The sequence below is a fragment of the Tinamus guttatus genome, unplaced genomic scaffold, assembly GCF_059628265.1.
Source record: "Tinamus guttatus ecotype Peru unplaced genomic scaffold, ASM5962826v1 Tinamus_guttatus_pri_ptg000517l, whole genome shotgun sequence".
Classification (NCBI taxonomy): domain Eukaryota; kingdom Metazoa; phylum Chordata; class Aves; order Tinamiformes; family Tinamidae; genus Tinamus; species Tinamus guttatus.
In genome coordinates this window covers 174,006-195,046 of record NW_028289051.1, presented here as the reverse complement: position 1 = coordinate 195,046, position 21,041 = coordinate 174,006, and the positions used below count along the sequence as shown (strand labels likewise).

Sequence of the window (21,041 nt, the reverse complement as noted above, 5' to 3'; positions counted from 1 at the left end):
GAGTATCGACTACAGCTTTTTAAAGTAATTTTCTGACTGTTTTCCCTTATTGGAACAAAAGCTGTCACTGTCTTCCTCCATTATAGCTTGGAAATTCCAAGGGGGTAGAAGAAGCAAAAGTGACAGATTCACTTTAATCTATTATTTAGGGAAACACATAGAATCATATGTCAACAACACAAAGGGATGATGAACACCTGATAGAAATGCTTGATTGGCTGAAAGTTCCCAACACTCTAATTTTAATGGAGTGAGTCTGATGTAATGAACCAATTTGTGTGGCACCCAACTATTCCATTGCGAGTGCAGGTAGAGCGGAACAGTGCTAGCAGACCTTTTTATATTTGCAGGTGCCAAAGCAATCTTAGCCTTCTTAAAATAAATATATTACTTACTGTGATTCTGAATACAAATTACAGTTGACTTTTATCAGCCAAGTATTTAAAATGGGTTACAGGGAAACAGGTTCTATCAACACTGGATTTCGTGAGAAAGTTGACAAGTCTGGTGGTACTTACTTCCTCTTTCAGTAAAGACTGAAGAAAACCGTCCACTTCTGAGTGCTCCATAAAGGCCTCCTATGTCAAAATTGGTGCCATCTCCAGTTTGTTACAGGTTTCTTCATTTCTTACACTTTCTTTCAGACACTGTTTCTCCCTCTTCTCTGTGGGTGGGTGGTCTTCAAGGAAAGTGAAGCTCTCCTATCCCGCAATGCAGAGAGGAACAAACTGAGAGACTAATTAATTGGTTTACCTTTGAATTCTTGAAAATTTCATTGTATAGTAGAAATTGCAATGTATAATTGAAATGTGTGGTAATTTATTAGATGGTTTGTGGTCCTTTGGAAAATTAAGTAACAGACTGAGTCTGTGCTTTCAACGCAAGCTAAATAGATATCTGCATGTAAAGTGTCTTTATTGATAATCGTCACACAGCTCATCATTGTCAGAGCACTTGAGGAATTCAGTTTGTTCAACAGAGTTGTAAAGTAGTTGTATGCTGCCAAGGCATCAGATTGGCAAGTTGATTTGCTTAAAATGACTGCACAAATTTGGAGTCAGAGCATGATCAGATGTTCTTGATGTCCATCATGTGTTCCCAACACTGGTCTATCCATTCGTTGTTTGGTCAGCAAATATGAATTCAAATCAAGATTTTATTTTGATGCTAGGTCTTAGCAAAGGGTCTCTAAGCATTTGCAAGCAAGCATCTAGCAACCTGATGTGCAAGCAATGTGTCTGATTAAGTGAAAACTGATTTCATTTAAGTGGGGAGACATTAATGGGGTAGATTTGATTAATGTTTCATGTAGAGCGAATCTCTTTCAAAAGATTAGCGTAGTCTTCACTGAGGTTGTTTTAATAGCTAGCAGTGGCATATCTCTTTCTATGATAAGACACTCTCCTGATTAAATATATGCAAATTTATACAGGCTGACGCTGTTTATACATAACTTGAAATCCTCTTCTTCACTGCTCTCCTTTGACATATCTACTGTATAGAGAAATGCATCGTATAAGCACTTGCAACAGTCACAAATTAATGATGATGCTAATAGGAAAATATTTGTTGTCATTACATCTGTGACCATATTTGGAAAAGGTGGGGGCAAAATGAGCCAGTGTGTTTGCCTGAGCATTTTTTAGCAGATTCTCTTGCCCTCTTAGGTTTCCCTGGAATTAGAGGAATCAGCAAAGCAGACAGGTGTTTAAAAAACCTTAACCAGTTGCACCCATGTGGCCGCCTGTGCTGCGCTGCTGGTTTCTTTATGGGCCTGTCACTTTCAATGAGCAGCGAGTCCATGTGATCAGTGGCTCTGATAAACTTGTCAATGCCTTTTAAAAGCAGGAATCCCCAACCTATTCCAGCCAGCCCTCCTCCCCCTCATCCTTTTTTTTCATCATTTCGAGTAGAATCTTGATAAGACAGAGAGAAGTCACAAGCAGCTGTGTGCAGCCGGCTCAGGCTACAACTAATTTGTGAAGGAAAAAATTAAATCAGGAGGTAAATTATTTCATGATTGCTCATTCCCAACAGAGTTGGGCATCATTCTGAAGAAAATATCAAATAATTGGTTTCAGGCCATGTCAGACACATGCAATTCCCCTCACTAATGGCTATGTGAGGTAGCACTAGGCCTCGGGGGTCACCACACGACCGAAAATAGCTTAGTGCCAGGCACAGCAATAGAGAGACAGAGCACATAGGAAATGAAGTGGCAATAAGTGCAATCTATAGGGGAAATGTGTTTCACTTGGAGTTTAATATATTGGCTTGGAAGCTGGCAGTAAGCCATGCAACAATTGTTTACCTTTTTGTCAGTATCTGCATCTGTTCGGTCTCGTAAACGGCACTTAACTTTCCGTCCGTAAATGCTGGAATCAATAACAACTGTTAAGGGATTTCCTTTCTTTTTTTTTTTCATATTCCATAACAAACGCACACTACAAACAATGTTTGCCTTAGATTAACAAGGAACAGACATTAACAGGGTCAAAGGGATTTGGTTGGGAACATTTTATAGCTTCTTGGGTTTGCAGTAATTGTGTCTGGGTGATTTGAATGTATCTTGTAGCCTATCCAAATTAAACTGTTAAAAAATGCTAGCATGCAGTAATGAAGATGATCTTTATAATTATCTTAAGTACTGTGGATAGAAAACTGCTGGCACTGTTTGTAACAATTTAGTTATGTGCAATATTGTGTACTACATCTGCTATGCAGAGATATTAAGTTACCTTTTAGACAATGGAGAAATAAGTGATTATACCCAGCAACACTAATTATTTAAAACCTAACAATTACTTTGAAAAACATACAGCAACATGCCATTTGAGTAGAGAGAACTGTGTTCGCATGTCCATAAAAAATGAATATATTGTTACTAAATACAAGGAAAAGAATAGTGCAGTTTATATACTGGTTCTATTTAGGAGATAGTTTCCAGATGAATGCTGTTATGAATGCAAGATTGTTCTAATAGTTATAGCGTCACTTAAAAGTTAATATCGCTGTGAGACGAGGAACACGTTAATGTTAATGGAATTTATGTACATAACTCCCTGAGCACAGCTTTGAAAATTTTACCCCTTGAAATATCCCTGTATACAGTGACTATCAATATCTATCAGAGTTTCTTCTGCTTTACTAGGTTATTTCATTTCCGATTTCCACAAAGTGTCACTTCCCTTTATGAAATGGCCTTATTACTTTTATGTAGGTTATAGTTAGATTTAGTATTATGTGTTTGCTTTGTATATTTTTTTCTTAGATAGCTTCGTTGGATGAAATCCTTGACATCACTTTCTTGTGCCCTTTGAAGAACAGTATTGTAGATCTATCTTATGTGAAACTGAGCCTTATAAACGGGGACAGGGGAAAAATGCTTAATGTATTGGGAAAGTATTTTGCAGCAAAACTGATTTAAAGGGTTTTAAACCCTCAGATCATGCTGGGGAGAAGTCCCCACTGTAATCACTGAAGAAGGCAGTCGTCAGGATGATTTCCAAGGATTCCATCAGGAGCCTCAGAAGCACTTTTGCCACGTGGCCCTGTACCCTGAGTAGTGAAGCTAATTAATCTGAGAGCAATGCTCTTGTAGCACAGCTATTCCTAGTGTCTACAGACAGGTCAGCGGTGTTGCAGGTATTTCTGTACCACACTGGTGTGTCACATCCTTGGGTGGGTTGATGGAATGATCAGAATAAGCAAATTTTTTTTTACTATTTTTTGTGTGGTTTTGTGAGTATGAATTTTTAAAGTGTCAGGCTCTAGAAAAAAAAAAAAAAAAAACACTTACTATAAAGTTTGGAATTAATTGATGTGCATATTTTGATATGCCTTCCGAGATTTTCAGATACATGTTTCTAGGCTATAGCCTAGGAAATTGGAAACACTATTTAATGGCTTCAAGAGCTACAGCTCTGAGCGCAGTACCAGTTTTGAAACTTGCTGTTAAATCACAAGTTAGTAGGTAAGCACTGGTCTTCCTAATCTAGAACAGCCTTATTTTTCATGCTACTTCATTTTTGGACATGAAAGGAAATCTTTTGTAAGTGGTAACATAAAGGTAGAAATCTTGTTAACTGGTTTTAAATACTTATGAGAAACTCAGGTACTATGAATGAACACTTTATACAATGTATGCTTTTTGCTTTATGGTACTTGAAAAATGTTCTTATTAACTTAGATGAGCTGGATTAGAATTCATATGGGGATTTCCAAATTTCATCCCTGGTGAAGGGAATTTTTTCACTATCATGGCTTTTTTTTGAAATCAATCAAATCAGAATCAATCAAATCTCTGGCAAGATAGATGGTCTATTTTGTTTTTCAGATCTTAGGAAAGTTTCTCCACCTCCAATTCATTCAGCTGAAGACGAAAGCAAAACTTGGAAAACGGTTTTCTCTGGTGATGCCAGGCTGCTGTATGACTGCGTCTGCTGCCTTGGCACCAGCACAATCTGTCATGTTCCTTGCAGATTTAGTTTAACGTTAGTTGTACCTAAGGCTTTTATTTATTTATTTGTTTTATCAGCAAAGCTGTCAAAGAGTCAGCTTGCTTGGGATGACAGACTCCTACTATGTGACTCAGCATTCCAGAGGAAATTAAGTACTTTTTATGCCCCCTTTGTCTCTGTGTGAATATTAAGAATACAGATCACAGGATAGGAGTATTAAGATCAGGAACGCTATGGACTTATTCTTCTGCTTCCTTCCATTTTATTTACAGTTAACTAGTATGCTTCTTTGCTTGGTACAAGTATAGGTTAACTTTACTTGACAAAATCTTTGCCTTTGTAGATTTTTTTTTTCTGGAACGGTACTTGGAAGTAAAAGCCTAAAATACTCTTTCTGTCCTCTTCTTAACCAAATATTTGTGATGTTCTCAGTAGATAGGAAGCATAAGTCAAGAGACTCATGGGAAGTACAGTTTTAAAGAAACAACTTGCTTTTCTAATACTTTAGTTTGTAAACTGAAGCTCCTTACAAGTTGTGGCTCAAGCCCTTTAATTAACAGGTACTAACTGTCCTAAGGAATCCCACCTGGGGCCACCACCCTGCCCTGTGATAGGCCCAGGATCCTATATAAGGTCAAACTTGGTCCCTGCTTCAGCTGTGGTGCAGGAGTGCTGGTGTCTGGTTTCGCTCTGTGTGCAAATACACATGGATCTTGTTGATCCATACCCTGATCCCTGCAGGGCCTTTCTCTCTAAGCTTTGCCACAATATACCATGTGGATGCTTTTGGTCTCCAGGTTCTCTCTCTCTCCAGAGAGATCTCTGTCTTCAATAATTTTTTCAATTACATGGAAGAACAATTGCACTCTTCACCTGCATACAGTGAAAGAATGTTTTCTTTAAGGAATAAGAATTCCACATTTTATTTAGTTTCTAACTATTTCAATATATTATTTCTGTATTTTTCTACTTTAAAGATGTAACAGTGTACCTCTTTGTGTGAAAATGAATGTTAATTTATATTTTACAGAAGATTCAGACTGTTTATAGAATAGTGTAGTGTTAAAGAGTAAGATTTTTCTCTGAAGATTATGTAAGTGTTGGTTTGCATATAATATTTTATGCTTCACATTTTATTAAAGCATTCTCTGAGCTTCATAATGTCATAAAGAAGAGGGATCTTTGAACTTAGTGTCTTCTTGTTCTAGCTGAAATATATGTTGCATAATCATTAAAAGTAAAAATTTTTTAAAAATCATTTCCTTCTGTTTGGTTTTGTACTCTAAAACATGTCTGTGGTATATTTTTGGCTTCTAAATGCACGTGATTTCTCCCTGAGGACAGCATAGTTTGGGGCAACTGTGTAGTTGGTAGGCTTCTTTCTCACTCAGGAGAGGGGGCCATAGCATCACGAGGTTTTCCAGTCACAGAACACAGAACTGACATTACATTGTTGTTATTATTGTCTTTAATGCATCTTGTGGTTCTCGCTTCCTGAATTTTTATTTCTGGTTGTCTGCAGACTCAGGTAATCATGTCCTATCAGTCACATTCCGTTTATAGCATCAGCCTTGCAGGAAAGGTGAAAAATTCTCTAAGCGGTACCTGGTCTTTCATTGGAACTTTAAGACTTAAAATTGGAACTCCAGTGACAAAGTTTTCTTGTTGCTCAGATGGAGAGGCACCAACAGAGGCAGCTATGTGTAAAATTTTCTTTTGCCATTCTTAGAAATGCAGAACGCTACCATGAACACCTGTGTGCAGAACTTTGAGGAGATTTAGAGGTAGATGCAAAATTTGCAGCTAAATCTCTAAGTGAACACTTTAAAAAGAAAAAAAAATCTAGGAACTTTGAGGAAAAGGGGAGGAACTGAATACTTCAAACTGGTAAGATGAGAAAGATGTGACACATTAAAGTACATTACAATCAATTTATATTTGTTTTCATCTTTCAGAGCCTGTCTTTCAAATTACCCCGTCTCTCACTCTTTCTACATAAACTGTTCTGCTGGTACTAAATCTGCAAAAGAGCTCAGTAGGAACACTGTATCAACTTACAGCAATTTGCATAGAAGTGCAAGTTTGTTACACTTAAAGAATTGTCTCAACAGTGTGGTTTGGCAAAACCAAATTGGAAACAGCTCACAGTCTTTTGTAGTCTAACTTCTCAAAGCAGAGTTCCCTGGTTGATGTGACATGATTATATGTTATGACTGTAAGTGTTAACCTTTCAAAATAAAATGTTCCGTTTCTTCTTTTAAACACCAAATGCTTATAGGTATAATACTCACTGATATTTGTTCACTGACAGTCTCACTTGTTTTCAAACCCCACATATTTAAAGTTGTGGAGTGTAAGATTGATGTCTCTTTTCACTCAAATGTCATATTCATCAACTGTATTGTGCTAGCAGATTGTTAAACAGACAAGGTGACTTGCAGAGTGACAGTGTAGTGATGTGATGTCCCAAACCATTAAAATATAGTAATGATGCTTTTTTTTTTTTCATTTGCTCAATCAGTTTTTGCAATAGCTTTTTTTTTTTTTTTTCCCCTCTGTAAAATGCAGGTAAGAATGTTCTCTCTATAGGACTTTAGCTTGAAAAACTCATAGTTAAAGAAGAATACAACCTGGAATTCTTTTGTAATTTCCTGGATACTTGAAAAATACCAAAGGATTAGTAAGAACTAATGTAATGTTAGTTTAGGATAAGAAAGAGGGTATGTTATGCTAGGATAAAAAGGAAGTGATGGATTTTTTTTTAAGCAAACAAAAAATAAAAAGTATTTCATTATTTCATTTAAACAGCCTCCCAAGAATCCCACAAAAAAGGAAGGAACTTCTGTTTAACATTGTATCAGCTCAAATGTCTGTCTCAACTTGTTAAACTCTTTTTATTAATGGAAGAAAAAATTGAAGAACTCTCTGCAGAAATTCTGTTGGTGCCTTCGTTTGCCGAGAAGAATGTTCAAGGTAATGAAAGCTTTTCCTTATTTATTGATTCTAGTTTGCGCCAAAGGATATTTTTATATACTTTTCAGAATTAACTACTTTGCATATATATATATATATCATTATATTAAAAATATATCCATTGAGCAATCTTTTTGAAATATGAAGATTGTACATTTAAGTACAGTTATGACTTGTAGAAAAGCTTCTCATGTAAATATGTGATATGCAGTAGTTATTGATGAAGAATCAAATGAAAATTATCATCTTCATGAAAAATATTAGTCTCCTATTGAATCTGTATAAATGACCTATATTTTATGTAAGATAAAATAATACCTGGAGGGTGTGTTCTTTGATATAGCAAGTTTTGTGACTTTGTCTTAGAAAAGCACTGACCTGAACATTGGTGTTATCCATCTTTTATATGTGTGCTTTTATATGTGTAAAATGCAACTTTAGCCTTTAGTACTTATGATCACTTACAAATGCATACTGTGTCATGCTTATGGCATTGACTTCACTGCGGCTTTTTATGTAAGTAAACTCTTGATCAGAAAGTAAACTTTTTCAGAATGAAGTCTCAAGTTAGTATTTTCTCACTATTTTTTCATCTGACTGCATTCTTATTAGATGAGGAGAACCTGAAATCCCCAAAACCCATGTGAAAAACACCTTCCAGAACAGAGCATGCTCATAAGCATTCTACTCTTTTGTCAGTAGAGAGAGTCCAGGTCACCAGAGAGCACGTGGTTTCAAGAGCTTTGATTATATTGCAGGAAAGGATCATACCAGAAATGAGGCCAGGCTGCTTAGGGAAAGAGGATAGGTGGAGTCAAATAGCGTCTCTGTAGTCAAGCTGCAGGCTGAGAAGGAAGGGTTTGGGGAGTGTGGTCTCAGCATACTAAATTGACAAAAAATAAAAAGATGAAATAAAAATAGTTCAGAGGCATTGCTTTTGTTGATGGCTTCTTCATCTGAAATAGTGACACTCCGTAAAATAAATGCAGGTTAACCTATATATTTTTAGAATATACATCAAAGCTCAAATAAAATTTGCATTCCAAGTTCTCTTTTTGTTTTTTGTTTTGTTGTTGTTTTTTTGGTCTCAGTGTGTTCCTGCCTTCCTTAGTTTTTCAAATTTAGTAGTTCTCAAGAAATGCTAATCTGTCTTTAAGAGTAGAATGGAGAAGATACTTGCTAGGTTTATAGCTACAGCCTGTATGAAGACATGATCTCAAGTAACTTAGAGAATGTAATGATTTCAGTGTTAGCAACAATATTTTACTTGTCAGAAGGTATGTTTTGGACTTTATCTTGCAAGTATTTATCCAAGCCTAATTATTTTCTGAACTGCTCTTGAAAGATGTATTAAGCCTTCCTCTTTTCAAAAATATTCTTTTACTTAATTGTACGTACAATAAGATGAGGCTTAGTGCTGCCATAAGACTTATCTTTGTTTTCAGTTTTGCAGTTCTGATCAGGTGGTTTTACTGAGAATTTTTCTCAGTTGTATCATTTTTTGGTGAATATGTGAACAGAACATGTGACATGGCCAGAGTTACAAAACAAAATAAAATCTGTCAACTAGGAGGGCTTATTGGTATTATTTTCACTTCATATTGTTACAAATCTCAGTTGTAGTGATGAAATGAAAGATGATTTGATATGGGAGAATGAGAGCTGTGTTCCCAGTAGTTCCAAGTCCTGTTAAGTACCAAAAGGGATTTAAGATATATTTTCTACTCATGTCCTATATTAGGCTCATAATATTTTTTCACTAATGAACCCTCAGTTTTGATGAGGCAGATTGGCTAAAATCCATACCTTATTTTAACCAGAATACATTTATTTTATATGACTAGAAAATATAATGGCAATCTTCTGTACTTATTTAGAAACCTTCTGATGTTAAATTCTTCACAAGATTTCTAAGGTCATGCAGTCCAGATCTGCCTAAAGAAGCCTTAACTTAAGTCAAATGCATGTAGCAGGTTTAGCAGCAGGGCAGCAGAGTCTGCAAAACCAGCCTAAGCAGCAGAGTAAATTCACTCAGGTTGAGTGGTGTGCTGCTCTTGCCCATACACCCAACCTAAGTATAAACTAGCAAGAAAGAGCATCTAAACTACTTTGCAGTCACTGCAGTGCAAGCATACCTGAAGAATCACTGTCCTGCCAAGGAGTACTGCTGCCAAATTAAGGAAAACTACACAATCCATAATAAGCAGCCCAATATCCAAGAACATCCAAGCAAGCTAAAGTTTCCCCACATGTAGCTCTTTTTTTTTTTTTTTTTTTCGCTTTTACTGTGGATAAAGGCCTTTTATCTATTTAATTCATCCAGAGATGCGACTATTTTTTTTTTTCCCCCTCAGGTACTTATGTCCTGCCAGGTATTGTGTTTCTGTTGTTGCTTCAATGGCAGTTTCAGTTGTTTTTTGTTCAGTACATCCCATGGTACTTCAGTCATGATATACTGAACATGCGTAAAGTTCCATCAGAAACAAAGTAGTTCTTTGGACAGTTCCTCTTTTTAATTTTGTTTTTGTCCCAAAGATGGCATGTGAGTTTCATCTAAACCAGACGGTTTCTTGGCCCTCATTTTTCCCTAAACCCAGCGATGACAAAGAGCAATGGCTGCATAAATTGGATGTAAGAAGAACACTTAGGGTTTATCACAGAAGAATCAAAGATTTCATATCTTCTGACAGATTGTTTGTACTCTTAGGGGGTCTTAAGAGGGGTCAGATGGCTTCTAAGAGTTCCTTAGCTAGATGGTTAAGGGATTGTATTAGGGAGGCGTATGTAGTTAAGGGTAAAGAGGCTCCCAGGGTTTGTAAAGCTCATTACACTAGGACTATAGCTGCTTCTTGGGCGGAGAGGTCGAAGGCTTCCACATTGGAAATTTGCAAGGTGGCCACCTGGGCTTCTCTTCATACTTTTTCATTGCATTATCGCTTGGATGTAGTCTCTTCTGCGGATTCTGCGTTTGGTAGGAGGTTGCTTGTGAACCGAAAAAAGAGCAGTGAAGAAAAGAAAGACACGTAGTTCACAGTTCTAGCTGGCAACAAGACAAGTTTCTTTGCAGTGTGCACAATGGAATCCTATGAAGACCAATTTAGGCGGTTGAAAATAGATGTTAGAGGGAAGTACTGCCTACCAGTATTCTCTGATGGCAACCCCATGGCAGACAATAGCACCAAAGGAAACAGTGAACCAGACTGAACTCTGTAGGGAGATGGATATGCAGGGCTTTTTTAGGTGATATGGATAGTTCCCTGAGTGCAGTTTGAGAGTTCTGTGTCTGGCATCTCCTGGATTATATTCAATATATTTCTTTTTGAAACTGTTTTGCATAGGTGGAAGAAAAATTTATGAACGGTTTTCTACTACGTGTTCTTTTCAGTATTCTCCATCCAGTTCATGCTGTTTTTTATCTTCTAACTTTTAAGTTTCAAACCTAAGTATATGTTCTGTGAATAGTATATCCATGCCAACTTTTGTGCTTCATGTCATTGCAGTACTTGCATTACCTCAGTGCAACAGATACCAGAAAATGTGGTGTAATTACTTGCTTTACTCACTGCCAGTGTAGTATCTTCAGTCTTTCTCTTAGATCATATAAAAGGAGAGAATAGTGACGTTCTCAGATGTAAGAATAAGCAATGACAGATCTCTGTCCCATCATTGCGCTTCTAGTGTGTCACCTGGTCAAGACCACTACGCTGTGTTCTGACATACCTAGTACATTCAGCATCACAGGGGTTGTTCTCTTTGAAGGAACCTGGAACATTCAGCTGTAGCCAAGGGTTAAGCAGGAGATCTTGATTTAGAATCAGGCCAAATTGCGTTTTCTTTCCATCTTTAAGGTAGGTGTCTTTCCTCTGGCATTTCAGAAGCCTCTTGTTGAGACTTTTAAAAATCAGAAACATCTAACATACTTTCATCTTTTGCTTTTTTTTTTTTTTTCATTTCAGTGAGAAAGGTGAACTTTGGACAGATCAGATAATGAGTACCAAGAAAAGCTTTTCCCAATGGAGCTCTTTGAAAACACTGTGGGCAAAGTTGTCAAGCCCTTAGGTTGCTAAGCTTTGCCTCAGGGGACCGCAAAGACTTGCAAAGGTCTTCCCTTCACAGTGTAAGAAGAAATCCTTTGCTCTGTATCCATTTCTGGAAAATGTAATGCAGGAAGTACAGAATGGAATTTATGAGGTACAACCTCTTAACAAACCTTGAAGTTATAAGGATGCAAGAAAGAGGTGTGATTTTTTTTTTCCCTCCCCGCTTTGGTCTCAAAGCAAGGTGTTCAAGTAGATATCTAATTTTCAGCGGATCAAACTGATGCGAAGATCAAATTTGCACTAGGCAAGAGTTTTTTTTTTTCTGAATTTGTATTTTTACAGTTTGCTCAGTATAGCACAACAATTTAATTTTCCATTACGGAAGACATAATGTAGAAGGCTTTAAAATCTACAGCTAGTAGCATGTATTTTGTTTGTTTTTGCGTTTTGTTTGCTTTTTACTTTTTTTTTTTCTTTTGTTCATTCATATTTGTCATGTGTTATATTTCCCATTTCTTCAAAGTGTGTCATCTGCAGTGCCTTTTCTGTAAAAGTTATGGCTGAGCCTGCTGAATACAACTTTAGATTTGGCAAGGAGCTTTTTGCTTACTTTGCTCACGGTTAGAAAGCAGTCATAGACAATGTTTCCTTGATGCATAGGTATGCTGGGTCCTAGATGAAGTATTATAACAGTTCACATGACAAAAAAAATTGGGAAGCATTTTAATTCTGTATAAAAATCATCTTAATAGAATATCTTACAGGGAAGAAAAAGCATTATATTAGCAATGCAATAAATCTCACTGTCATCATCATTACAGTAATAGACAAATGCTGAGTGGGAGAAATAATTAAATACATTGCAAGCAATAGCGCCATAGGCAAAAAGAAAAGAACTGCTTTAAAGAGAAGGATAATCCCAAACAAATTCTAGTAAAATTATGAAAAATTGACTCAAAAGTTTTAAGTGAAGCTCCTAATACAATCTTTCTTTTTTGAATGTTTGCTATTGAATAGATTCAGCCTTGTGAAACTGAAGGAAGTACTTGTAGTACTTGAACAGTTTATCAAGTTTGTCAAAAGTTTCAAGAAAAATAGGGCAAGGATTTGTGGAAGATTCTATCTTCCCTAACCATCAAGTGGTTTTAAGGCTGGAGGCAGATAATATATGCAAGAAAGGGAGCTAGTCTGAAAAAATAGGAATTTTCCTTCAGCTTTTTCCTTCTTTTCTTTAAAACCTTTGCTTTCTTTCACTCACTTTTTGCAAATTTTCTCCTCTAGCAGCCATATGAGAAGTTCAACATATGTTTATGTCTGTCTTTACAAATGGAGTTTGAAATATGGAATTTGAGAGGAGAGAGGAGTCAAATATTTGTGGCCCTCTTACGTAGAGGTGCTTCCTCCTTTCTATGGCTTGGTTTCGTTGAGTGCAATGGCAATCTAATTTCGGCTGAGGAGTTTCCCTGCAGCAGCTGCACAAGCCTCTGGGCAAGACTCCATTTTTATTTCCCAGGGGAGCTGTCTGGGGCAAAGCAGTCGGAAGACAAGCCAAGAAATAACAAGACAGAGAGGCCACATGTGTCCGTGTGGAAACAGCAATTACTAAAGGGAAGGCAGTAGGTATCATCTCAAGTGCAGACTTTGGTGTGTTTAGGTGTGTGTGTGTGTATATATATATATATATGTATATGTATATATAAATATAGGCAAGAATGCCTAGGCTATTTTAGAAAACAAGCTGAAGAAGTATAGGAAGAGCTTGGAATATAAGAGGGAGGGAAATTTAAAATGAGTGAGGCTGAGGGAAGCATCATTTGGCTTTTTCTCCGGGGAAAGAATCATTAGAATTTGGTGCTGTAGACACAAATCTACATCAACTAAATACTATTTGTTTAAGACATAACTTTTTAATAGGGCAGCAATTCTACAAATATGCAGGGATCTCAGTTTAACTTTACTTTTTTTTTTCTTTTTTTCTTCTTAAAGTGTTGATAAAACCGGGAAATCCATTACTTATGTTGCCATAGCTCTGTTGGACTGACCAGGGCATTCTGAGGAGAACTAGAAGGTTAATGGGTTTTGACTTTTTGAGAAAGAGTCCCAGAATTATAAATAGCTGATCTAAGTCATGCCAACATGAGAATGTTGATATTCAAATTGTGCTTACAGTTATAATAAGATAACATAACTGTAAAAATTACTGAGGAAAAAAAATAGGCAAATTTAAAGTAGAAAACAAAGAATACATTTGAGGAAAAATATCCTGGCAGTTTTGTATGGTATTTTTTTGTTTGTTTGTTTGTTTTGTTTTTCCTCCTGGTCTGGAATGTATTATTTGAAAGGGAAAAGAAAAAAAACCAAGAAAATTAATCATACAACTTGTTAAATTATAAGTTTGTGTGGTTCGTGTGTATCTTTTGTTGTTGCTGGGTCTTTGTTTTTGTTTTTTGTGTGTGTGTGTGTGTGTGTGTGTGCAGGTGTGCGTGTATGTGTGTATATATATATATATATATATTTTTTTTTTGCATGGTAAGGAAGCTAGAAGACCTGGGAAGTCTTACCTGTTTTTACGTTTTACCACTTTATTCTTTTTCATTTTTCATTGCTCAAATTTGTTTTTCCATGACCTTCCTTGAAAATGCAAATGAAAACAGTGCTTGGGGGAGGGAAAAAAATCTAAGTTTTAGAATGTTGTATAGATGTCATTGTTTATGAGAAGGGCAAAATCAACTTTATGTAACTGAACTATTATGCATGTACTATGAAATTAGGCATTCCATAGAAACAGAATAGTTCCTTAAGTCTTGATCCTATGTACTACAAGTACTTCAGGTGACCAAAGACCTACTATTTTATGCTCAAAAGATAATCTTTGTTAATGTTTCACAGCAGCCTAGCATTTCTGATTTTTTAATTTCGTATCAGATATATAAAGAATATTTATACCAGTGTTATTTGGTTTTATTCTCATGATCCTTATGAAATACTGATGACAGTGACATGTACCCTGGATGTTGGTTTATTCGTGTTGAAAACATTAATATTCCCATTGCTTCAAGATTTAGGAGTGAGCCTTTGTACCATGTCTTCTCAAGGAGCTTCAGCTGTTATGGTTCCTATGGCCATTATTTTGCTTATAATAACTCTACTAATTAACTGTCTTTTTATTCTTATCATGTGGCATTTCCAAATAAGTAAAAACTATAGAAATACAGTACAGTGTAATTTGTTTAATTTATTAAACAAAGAATAGAAATTAATTTCTACACAGCTGTTCTAATGTTATCTGTTCTCCCTAGAAATAGGTGACTGCACAATCAGTATAAAAATGAATTAATGACAAAAGAAGCTATATTTTATACATTATATGTGCATATGTATAAAATATGAATACAATGGGATGTGGTTTTCATCATGTTGTATAAAAGGAGCTGTGTATAACCAGAATTTGACTATCATAACATTAGTATTCCACTACATCTTGTTGAGGGTTTTTTATGCTACATATTGATATATCAGAAGGTGTTGTAGGCTGCTGACTTTTCTACAGAATTAATCTTAACTTTGATCCCCTTTCTCATACTGTGCAGGAGTTCTGAAGAAAGCTAGTGGGGAGCTTTTAATAGGAGAAACTAGAGCAAATGAAACCAGTGTGCTTCCTGAACAGTTACTTCAGGTAAAAGAGGTGAGTATGAAAAGAGTCTTGCACTTTGTAGGGGATTTTCTTTTGTCTGTGTCTCCAATATAGTCTGTCACCATACTCATTATAAACACCTATTGCCAGAGTTCCATTATTTAGCTACTGAGTCCAAAGTCTCAGCTAAAGCAGAATAAAATGTTACGGCATTCACAAAGTGCTTATTTTAACATTTAATAACAGAACAGAACATCAGACATAGAGGATATTACATTTTAAAAGAAATAATAAAAGAATACAAGAATAGCACAGCCTTTTTTTTTTCCAGTATATCTTGTGTTCTCAATTGCAGCAGTCTTTGAAAACCCGCTGAGTTCTTAATCATTGCCCTTTTAGAAGGTTATATAGGTGCATCCTAAGGATACTTTCTATAGGGATTGGGTGTATGGCTCACGATGTCCAGTCTGATGCAACGAATCACTGTGGAGTAAGCAGTATGCTTTATAGAACGTATATAAATGATTAAGGTCTTAATCTGGCTGCCATTTACTACCCTAGGGAGTTTATGGGGCCTAAGTGCTCTTAAAAAAAATCTAGTATTGTGCAGTAATGGAATGTAATTCACTAACAGCTTGATTTTTAAGGCTAAAATGACTTTTTAAAATGTCCTTTGAATCACTAAGGCTAATGTACTTATGTTTGATATAGTACAAGAAGCAACATTTTGAGATGGTTGAGCCTTTAAAAAGAGAGAGAGAATGAGAGAGAGCAAGTGAGTGCATGGTTGGGCTGCCTGTGGACTCCGTGGAGCTGGATGTTAGGAGTGGGAAGGAAGGAAGAGGTGTTTTTCTAGACTGGAGTGAGTTGGGAGGGCTCTGTTTTATAGCCCCTTTCCCTGTCTTCCATTTTAAGATGGTAGCTGTAGCTTGTTATAAATGCTTTTCTTCTACTGCGTCCCCAATGGGTAGGAATCTTTAGAGTACATCTTACCTCATTAAAAATACTTCCTACAGTGATGCAGTTCTTTAAGTCTGCTTTATGTCATATGAGCCAGGTGAAACAAAATCAGTGGCAAAACAACTATTTCCTACTGTCTCTTCTGTGCCACTGTTATGGTTCAGATAACCTCAGAAGTCACTGTTTTGTAGAAAGTTGGCAATTCCTGATTGAAGCAGCAGTAAAATCCATCATGGGCTAAAAAGTAGACATCTCTATCTAAGCATTTTAATCGCTGCTAAATCCAGCAGTAAAGAAGTGAAATAGTGTGACTGTGTTAAAACTGGCTTCTGTAGCTGTTTTAATATTTGTGGAGAGTAACTTTCAGCTGTTAGCCTGCAATGAAAATGTGGAATTATGAAGTATCCTTTCCTGGATTACTACTTAAACTATTCAAATGGTTATAAGTAGGTTTGACTTTGTTAAATAGATTGTATTGAATACAGTTTAAAAAAAAAGTGTAAGGGTAAAGCATGGCTTAAATAAAAACAGTCTTATTTAAACTGGCTTGTTATAAATACATGTTTTATCAGTTTGATGACAAATTAATGTCACTAGGCATGTTCGTTTTCATTAAGTAGGTATTCTGCTTATGTGTGTAAAATTTCAAGATTATAGAGCTATATTTTAAGATATAAGATATGAATTTGATAGATTATGTCCTTTTAATTGATTTGTTCTTGGGTATTCATTAAGTTTAGAACAATCTCAATATCAACCTCAACAGAATTTGGATTGATTTAATAGAAATATGTTTGCAGTCTGTTTCACTGGATTTTGGCTGGAGGAATGCATTTAAAGACCTGTCTTCTTCTGTGGCTCACTGTATAACAATAGCAATTGAGGATTTTTCAACTAAAATTCTTCAACATGAGCAGAAAGAGCAGTCTTCAGCTGCAGGCTATGCAATGAGTCTTGTAAACAACCAGCAAATGAGGGAGTCCTGGGGAGCAGTCCAACAAGAGGAGCAACCAAAACGAATTGCTAAGGCAGGTATCAAAAGATCTGAAGTTTGAGGGGAGACAGAATGCCAAGGCTGTTTTGCCATCTGTGCTTTGAAGTACTTACAGTACCATTAATATTCTATATTGTATATAAATGGCATTAAGAAGAAAGTGAGAGGCATTACATTATGATGCTGAACAGAGCTTTATACAATAGCCCATAGTCTATACTTAAAAGAATTAACTTCTAAACTTTGCTGGCATTATTTTTTCATCCAGAAAGTTCCAAAACATTCTGATTAGTATCTGCTCTGTTACCAAGTGGTCTGATGGGAAAAAGTTTGAAAGCTTTGAAGCATTACTATAAAGGGATTTCCTGTATTTATTTCTTTAGACATGCCATTTAACTAATCAGCATAACTAATGGTAAGGCCAAATTTGTGTTCTTTGATTTGGCCAAAAGGTCACTGTGATTAATTAAATTGTTTGTCTAATAGAATAAGGGTATGAACCTTTTGAATTTAGTAAGCTTTGCAACTCTATAGCAGAATTGGGAAGCTGTTAATAAGGTTTGCTTAAAATAACCCTTAAATTTTAGGGAGATAATTTTAGGGAGATCAATATACGCGCTTCAGACATGAGAAGTTCATTTTGAAATTCAATATTAAAAATATATTTGTATCTTTTCAAAAGAAATTAGTTTAGAAAACTCTGCTTACAGAGAATTAAACTTATTATTATGCTTTGAGTGTATATCTAATGAAGTCATAAACAAAATGAAGACATTGCTAACCTAAGATGGTTTTAATTTTTTTCTCAATATATATTATGCAGCTTTAAAGGAAGAAGGAATGAAGTAATTACTCATTTTCTATAGATAAATGCCTTTCCCCTGTACAGCAGAGTGAAATGTTTGTAAAGATGATTCAATATATTTATGTTTTATGCCAATTTCATTATTCAAGAATCTGACCCTAGTGTGTATAAATTAAACAGTGCTGTCAGAATGCAAATAACTTGATGCCACGTTTATTTCTCCCCAGTTTTGTTCTGACATCATGGAAGAACTTGACACGTTGCTTCCATTGGCTCTGGCATGCAAAGATGATTCTCTTCAGGAAATTAGAACAAATTTTGTAGAGGCGTGCAGCAAAGTAGCAACAGCTGTCCTGGCAAGACTGGAGGAGAAAAGCAAAGATGTTCCCTCCAAAGCTCCGCTGCAAAACTTGTATGCTGCTCTTTCCACAGCGATACATGTCTTCCAGCATTTTACAATGTATAGCAATTTAATGAGAGAAACCAGCAAAAAGTGAGTCCCTCTTGCATACACTGGGTTGATTAAAAATAGATAATGTAGGGCTTACTCCACTTTAGTGCTACAGTATAGTGATAGTTTTCAAAACGGCATGGTATTTTTTTAGCATAAGCATTACATGTACTAATTTAGGAAAGCCCTGAATTAAAGGTAGTGATAATTTAAAGAAGCCACAAGAAATTATTTATTTTTACTATATGCATTTCTTTTGCAAATCAATTCTTTTATTAAAATGGGTAAGTAGTATTGTCCAGTGAATAGAATGTATTGTGCTCTGGTGAAAATAGAGAACTACAGCTTTAATCACCTTTTCTGACATGTGCAATATCTGAATTTTCATAAAACTTGATTTTAGCATGCAGCAGTCTTAGAGGATAAGATGAAGACACATTTCTGCACTACTTCCTTATAGCACTTGTATTGAGAAAGACAAGCAAATTCATCCAGTGTGACTTAAGTTATGTATATCATTGCATGCAGAGTAAAAAAAAAAGTAGGGAAGTAGTGGTGTAAGGTGTAAGAAAAATTTGGGCAAGGATTTGTTCTGAAGGGCAATATAGTCATATTAGTTAGTTTTAGGAGGTCTGGGCCAAAGATACTAAGAATATCTCTATTGATCCATATACTTCTGGCTATATGTGGTTTAAAACTAGAAACTGGGCCTTTTGGGGGAACCTTTGAACTAGAACATTTTTCAAGGAAGCTGTGATTTCCAAGGGGTTATACGCACTGGTGAGCTGCTTTAGCTCGGGTGCGCCACCCAATGCTAAATGGAGCAGACTTCTGTGAATGGGGAATCTGAACCAGAATTTTGCTCAGAAATATTATGAAAGAGTTTGCCCATAACACATACCTACTAAAAATGATCTCTGGACTCTGTATTTGTGTTTTCTTCTTTCTTTTTTGCACACTGTGTTTGTGCTTTCTTTATTGCACTTGCTGCTTGTGCATTATGTTTAAACACAGAATGTTCCAGAAATAGAAAACTGAATGGTAAAAGGTACTCTTGCCTTAGATAGAATAATTTATTTCTCAGTGACTTGGCTAAAAAAGAATTTATAGAAGAGAAAATATATATTCTTAAAGAAATTGTGGAACAAAGACCAGAGTTTGCAAAAGTGTATGTGGGGTTCAGACTCCAGGACCAGGAGGAAATGAATGATTGATATCTAATAATCGAAACCATTTGCAATGCTGTGGATTGTTACCTCCTACTGCACAGCCTTTCAATCTTTTCCTCTTTGATCATTCTCTCTGAACAGACCCCTGTTCCTAGGGCCTGTCCAACAATATCAGGAATTCATCAACATTCTCCAGTTTCAAGTTACGGACTACTGCGTCAGAGTTTGTGCTACAAGCATTTTGCAGGATGCCGAGAGCCACCACTGGGATGACTACAAAGCTTTTTATGAGGTGTGAGGTTAAGTTTACTATGCCTTCCTTTTACAAAATGTGTTTTACTGGTTGCCAACTCTATGACTAATTAGAAACATAAGATCAGCATTATTTTTGTATAAAGATTGGTGGGATTCGATATTTTTAAATATATATTATTGTAGGTAAATTTTCTTTTAGAAATAATATAGGAAAACATGGTTGCTAAAAGACTTCTGATAGTTAGATAGTCTTCTGTCATTTGTTTAGGGAAACAGCATCCAAAGATACTTTGAAAATACATAATTTCTATAATCAGGGTCAAGACGTTTGTATAGAAGGAAGACTTTTATTTCATTTATATATAGAGAGAGTTGTATTTCAACTTAGTACACCTGCAGTGCTTGATGTAGGCAGTATGTAATTTTTCATCATCTCACTGCTTTTTTGTGAAAGATGGCCCATAATCTGCTCAGAGTGCCTCCAGGAGGCATGATGCAGAATAGCTGTTACTTCTGTTGAGCTTTTGTAGGCCTCCTGAATGGAAGAGATTGGTTTGAGAGCTACTGCTTGTTACAGAAGCAACATACTGCTGAAACCTCTAGCTGTGAGAGGTGGCTCTTTGCGAGCTCAATGCCCAGCAGGAGCTTTGCCTCTCAATATTAAGGTCACACAGATCCTGCTGAGCTTGGAACACAAGAGGAGCCTGGAGCCAGGACCCCTTGCCTGTCTTCGGGAGCAGGATCTGGGAGAGGCACTGGATGCGAACACAGTGTCTCGCTGGGAGCGCACTCTTGCGTGTGTGAGAGGCAGTGGCTCTCAGCCCTTGCTGCACTGTCAGTAGGATCTTTCTTAAGCGATGCCATGATCTTGCTTTTTTAACTGGAGGCTGCTCTGGCTCTCTGCCTCTGCTTATGTGCTGAGCAGACTAGCTCCTGAATCCAGCTTAGTTCAGGCCATAGCTTTCCTTTCTTCTCTACCCCCTACTTTTAAGTATTGCTTACCACTGTGAAAGATTTGTGAATCCTGGGTGAATTCCATGAAGAAAATAAATCTATTTGCATATTCTCCCATAAACTGAGCGATCTATTGTATCCCCTAGGGTGAGAAGGGAAGAAATCGGTTGCCATTATTGCCTTGTGTGCTAGCTAAAAAGCTAAAGGGCAACCCTACATTTTAGGCATCATAAAGACTTACTGCCTTCCTTTTCCTAAGTAATACAGGACATTTAAATTGTATTAGAAGAAGATGTGATGCCTTCCTTTCCATTGCCCAACAATTCTGACCTGACTAATAAAATGA

The 21,041-nt window shown here is 36.3% G+C and overlaps 1 protein-coding gene across 1 annotated transcript in view; it reads left to right on the top strand.

The window, feature by feature from the left end:
* Positions 1-21,041, top strand: part of KIAA0825 (KIAA0825 ortholog) — a 212,225-nt gene that overhangs the window by 41,694 nt on the left and 149,490 nt on the right. The window contains exons 5-9 of the mRNA XM_088533752.1: positions 7,269-7,433; positions 15,064-15,158; positions 16,868-17,095; positions 18,094-18,359; positions 19,628-19,778. Coding sequence (XP_088389878.1) covers positions 7,269-7,433; positions 15,064-15,158; positions 16,868-17,095; positions 18,094-18,359; positions 19,628-19,778 — 905 coding nt within the window. The remainder of the gene's footprint in view (positions 1-7,268; positions 7,434-15,063; positions 15,159-16,867; positions 17,096-18,093; positions 18,360-19,627; positions 19,779-21,041) is intronic.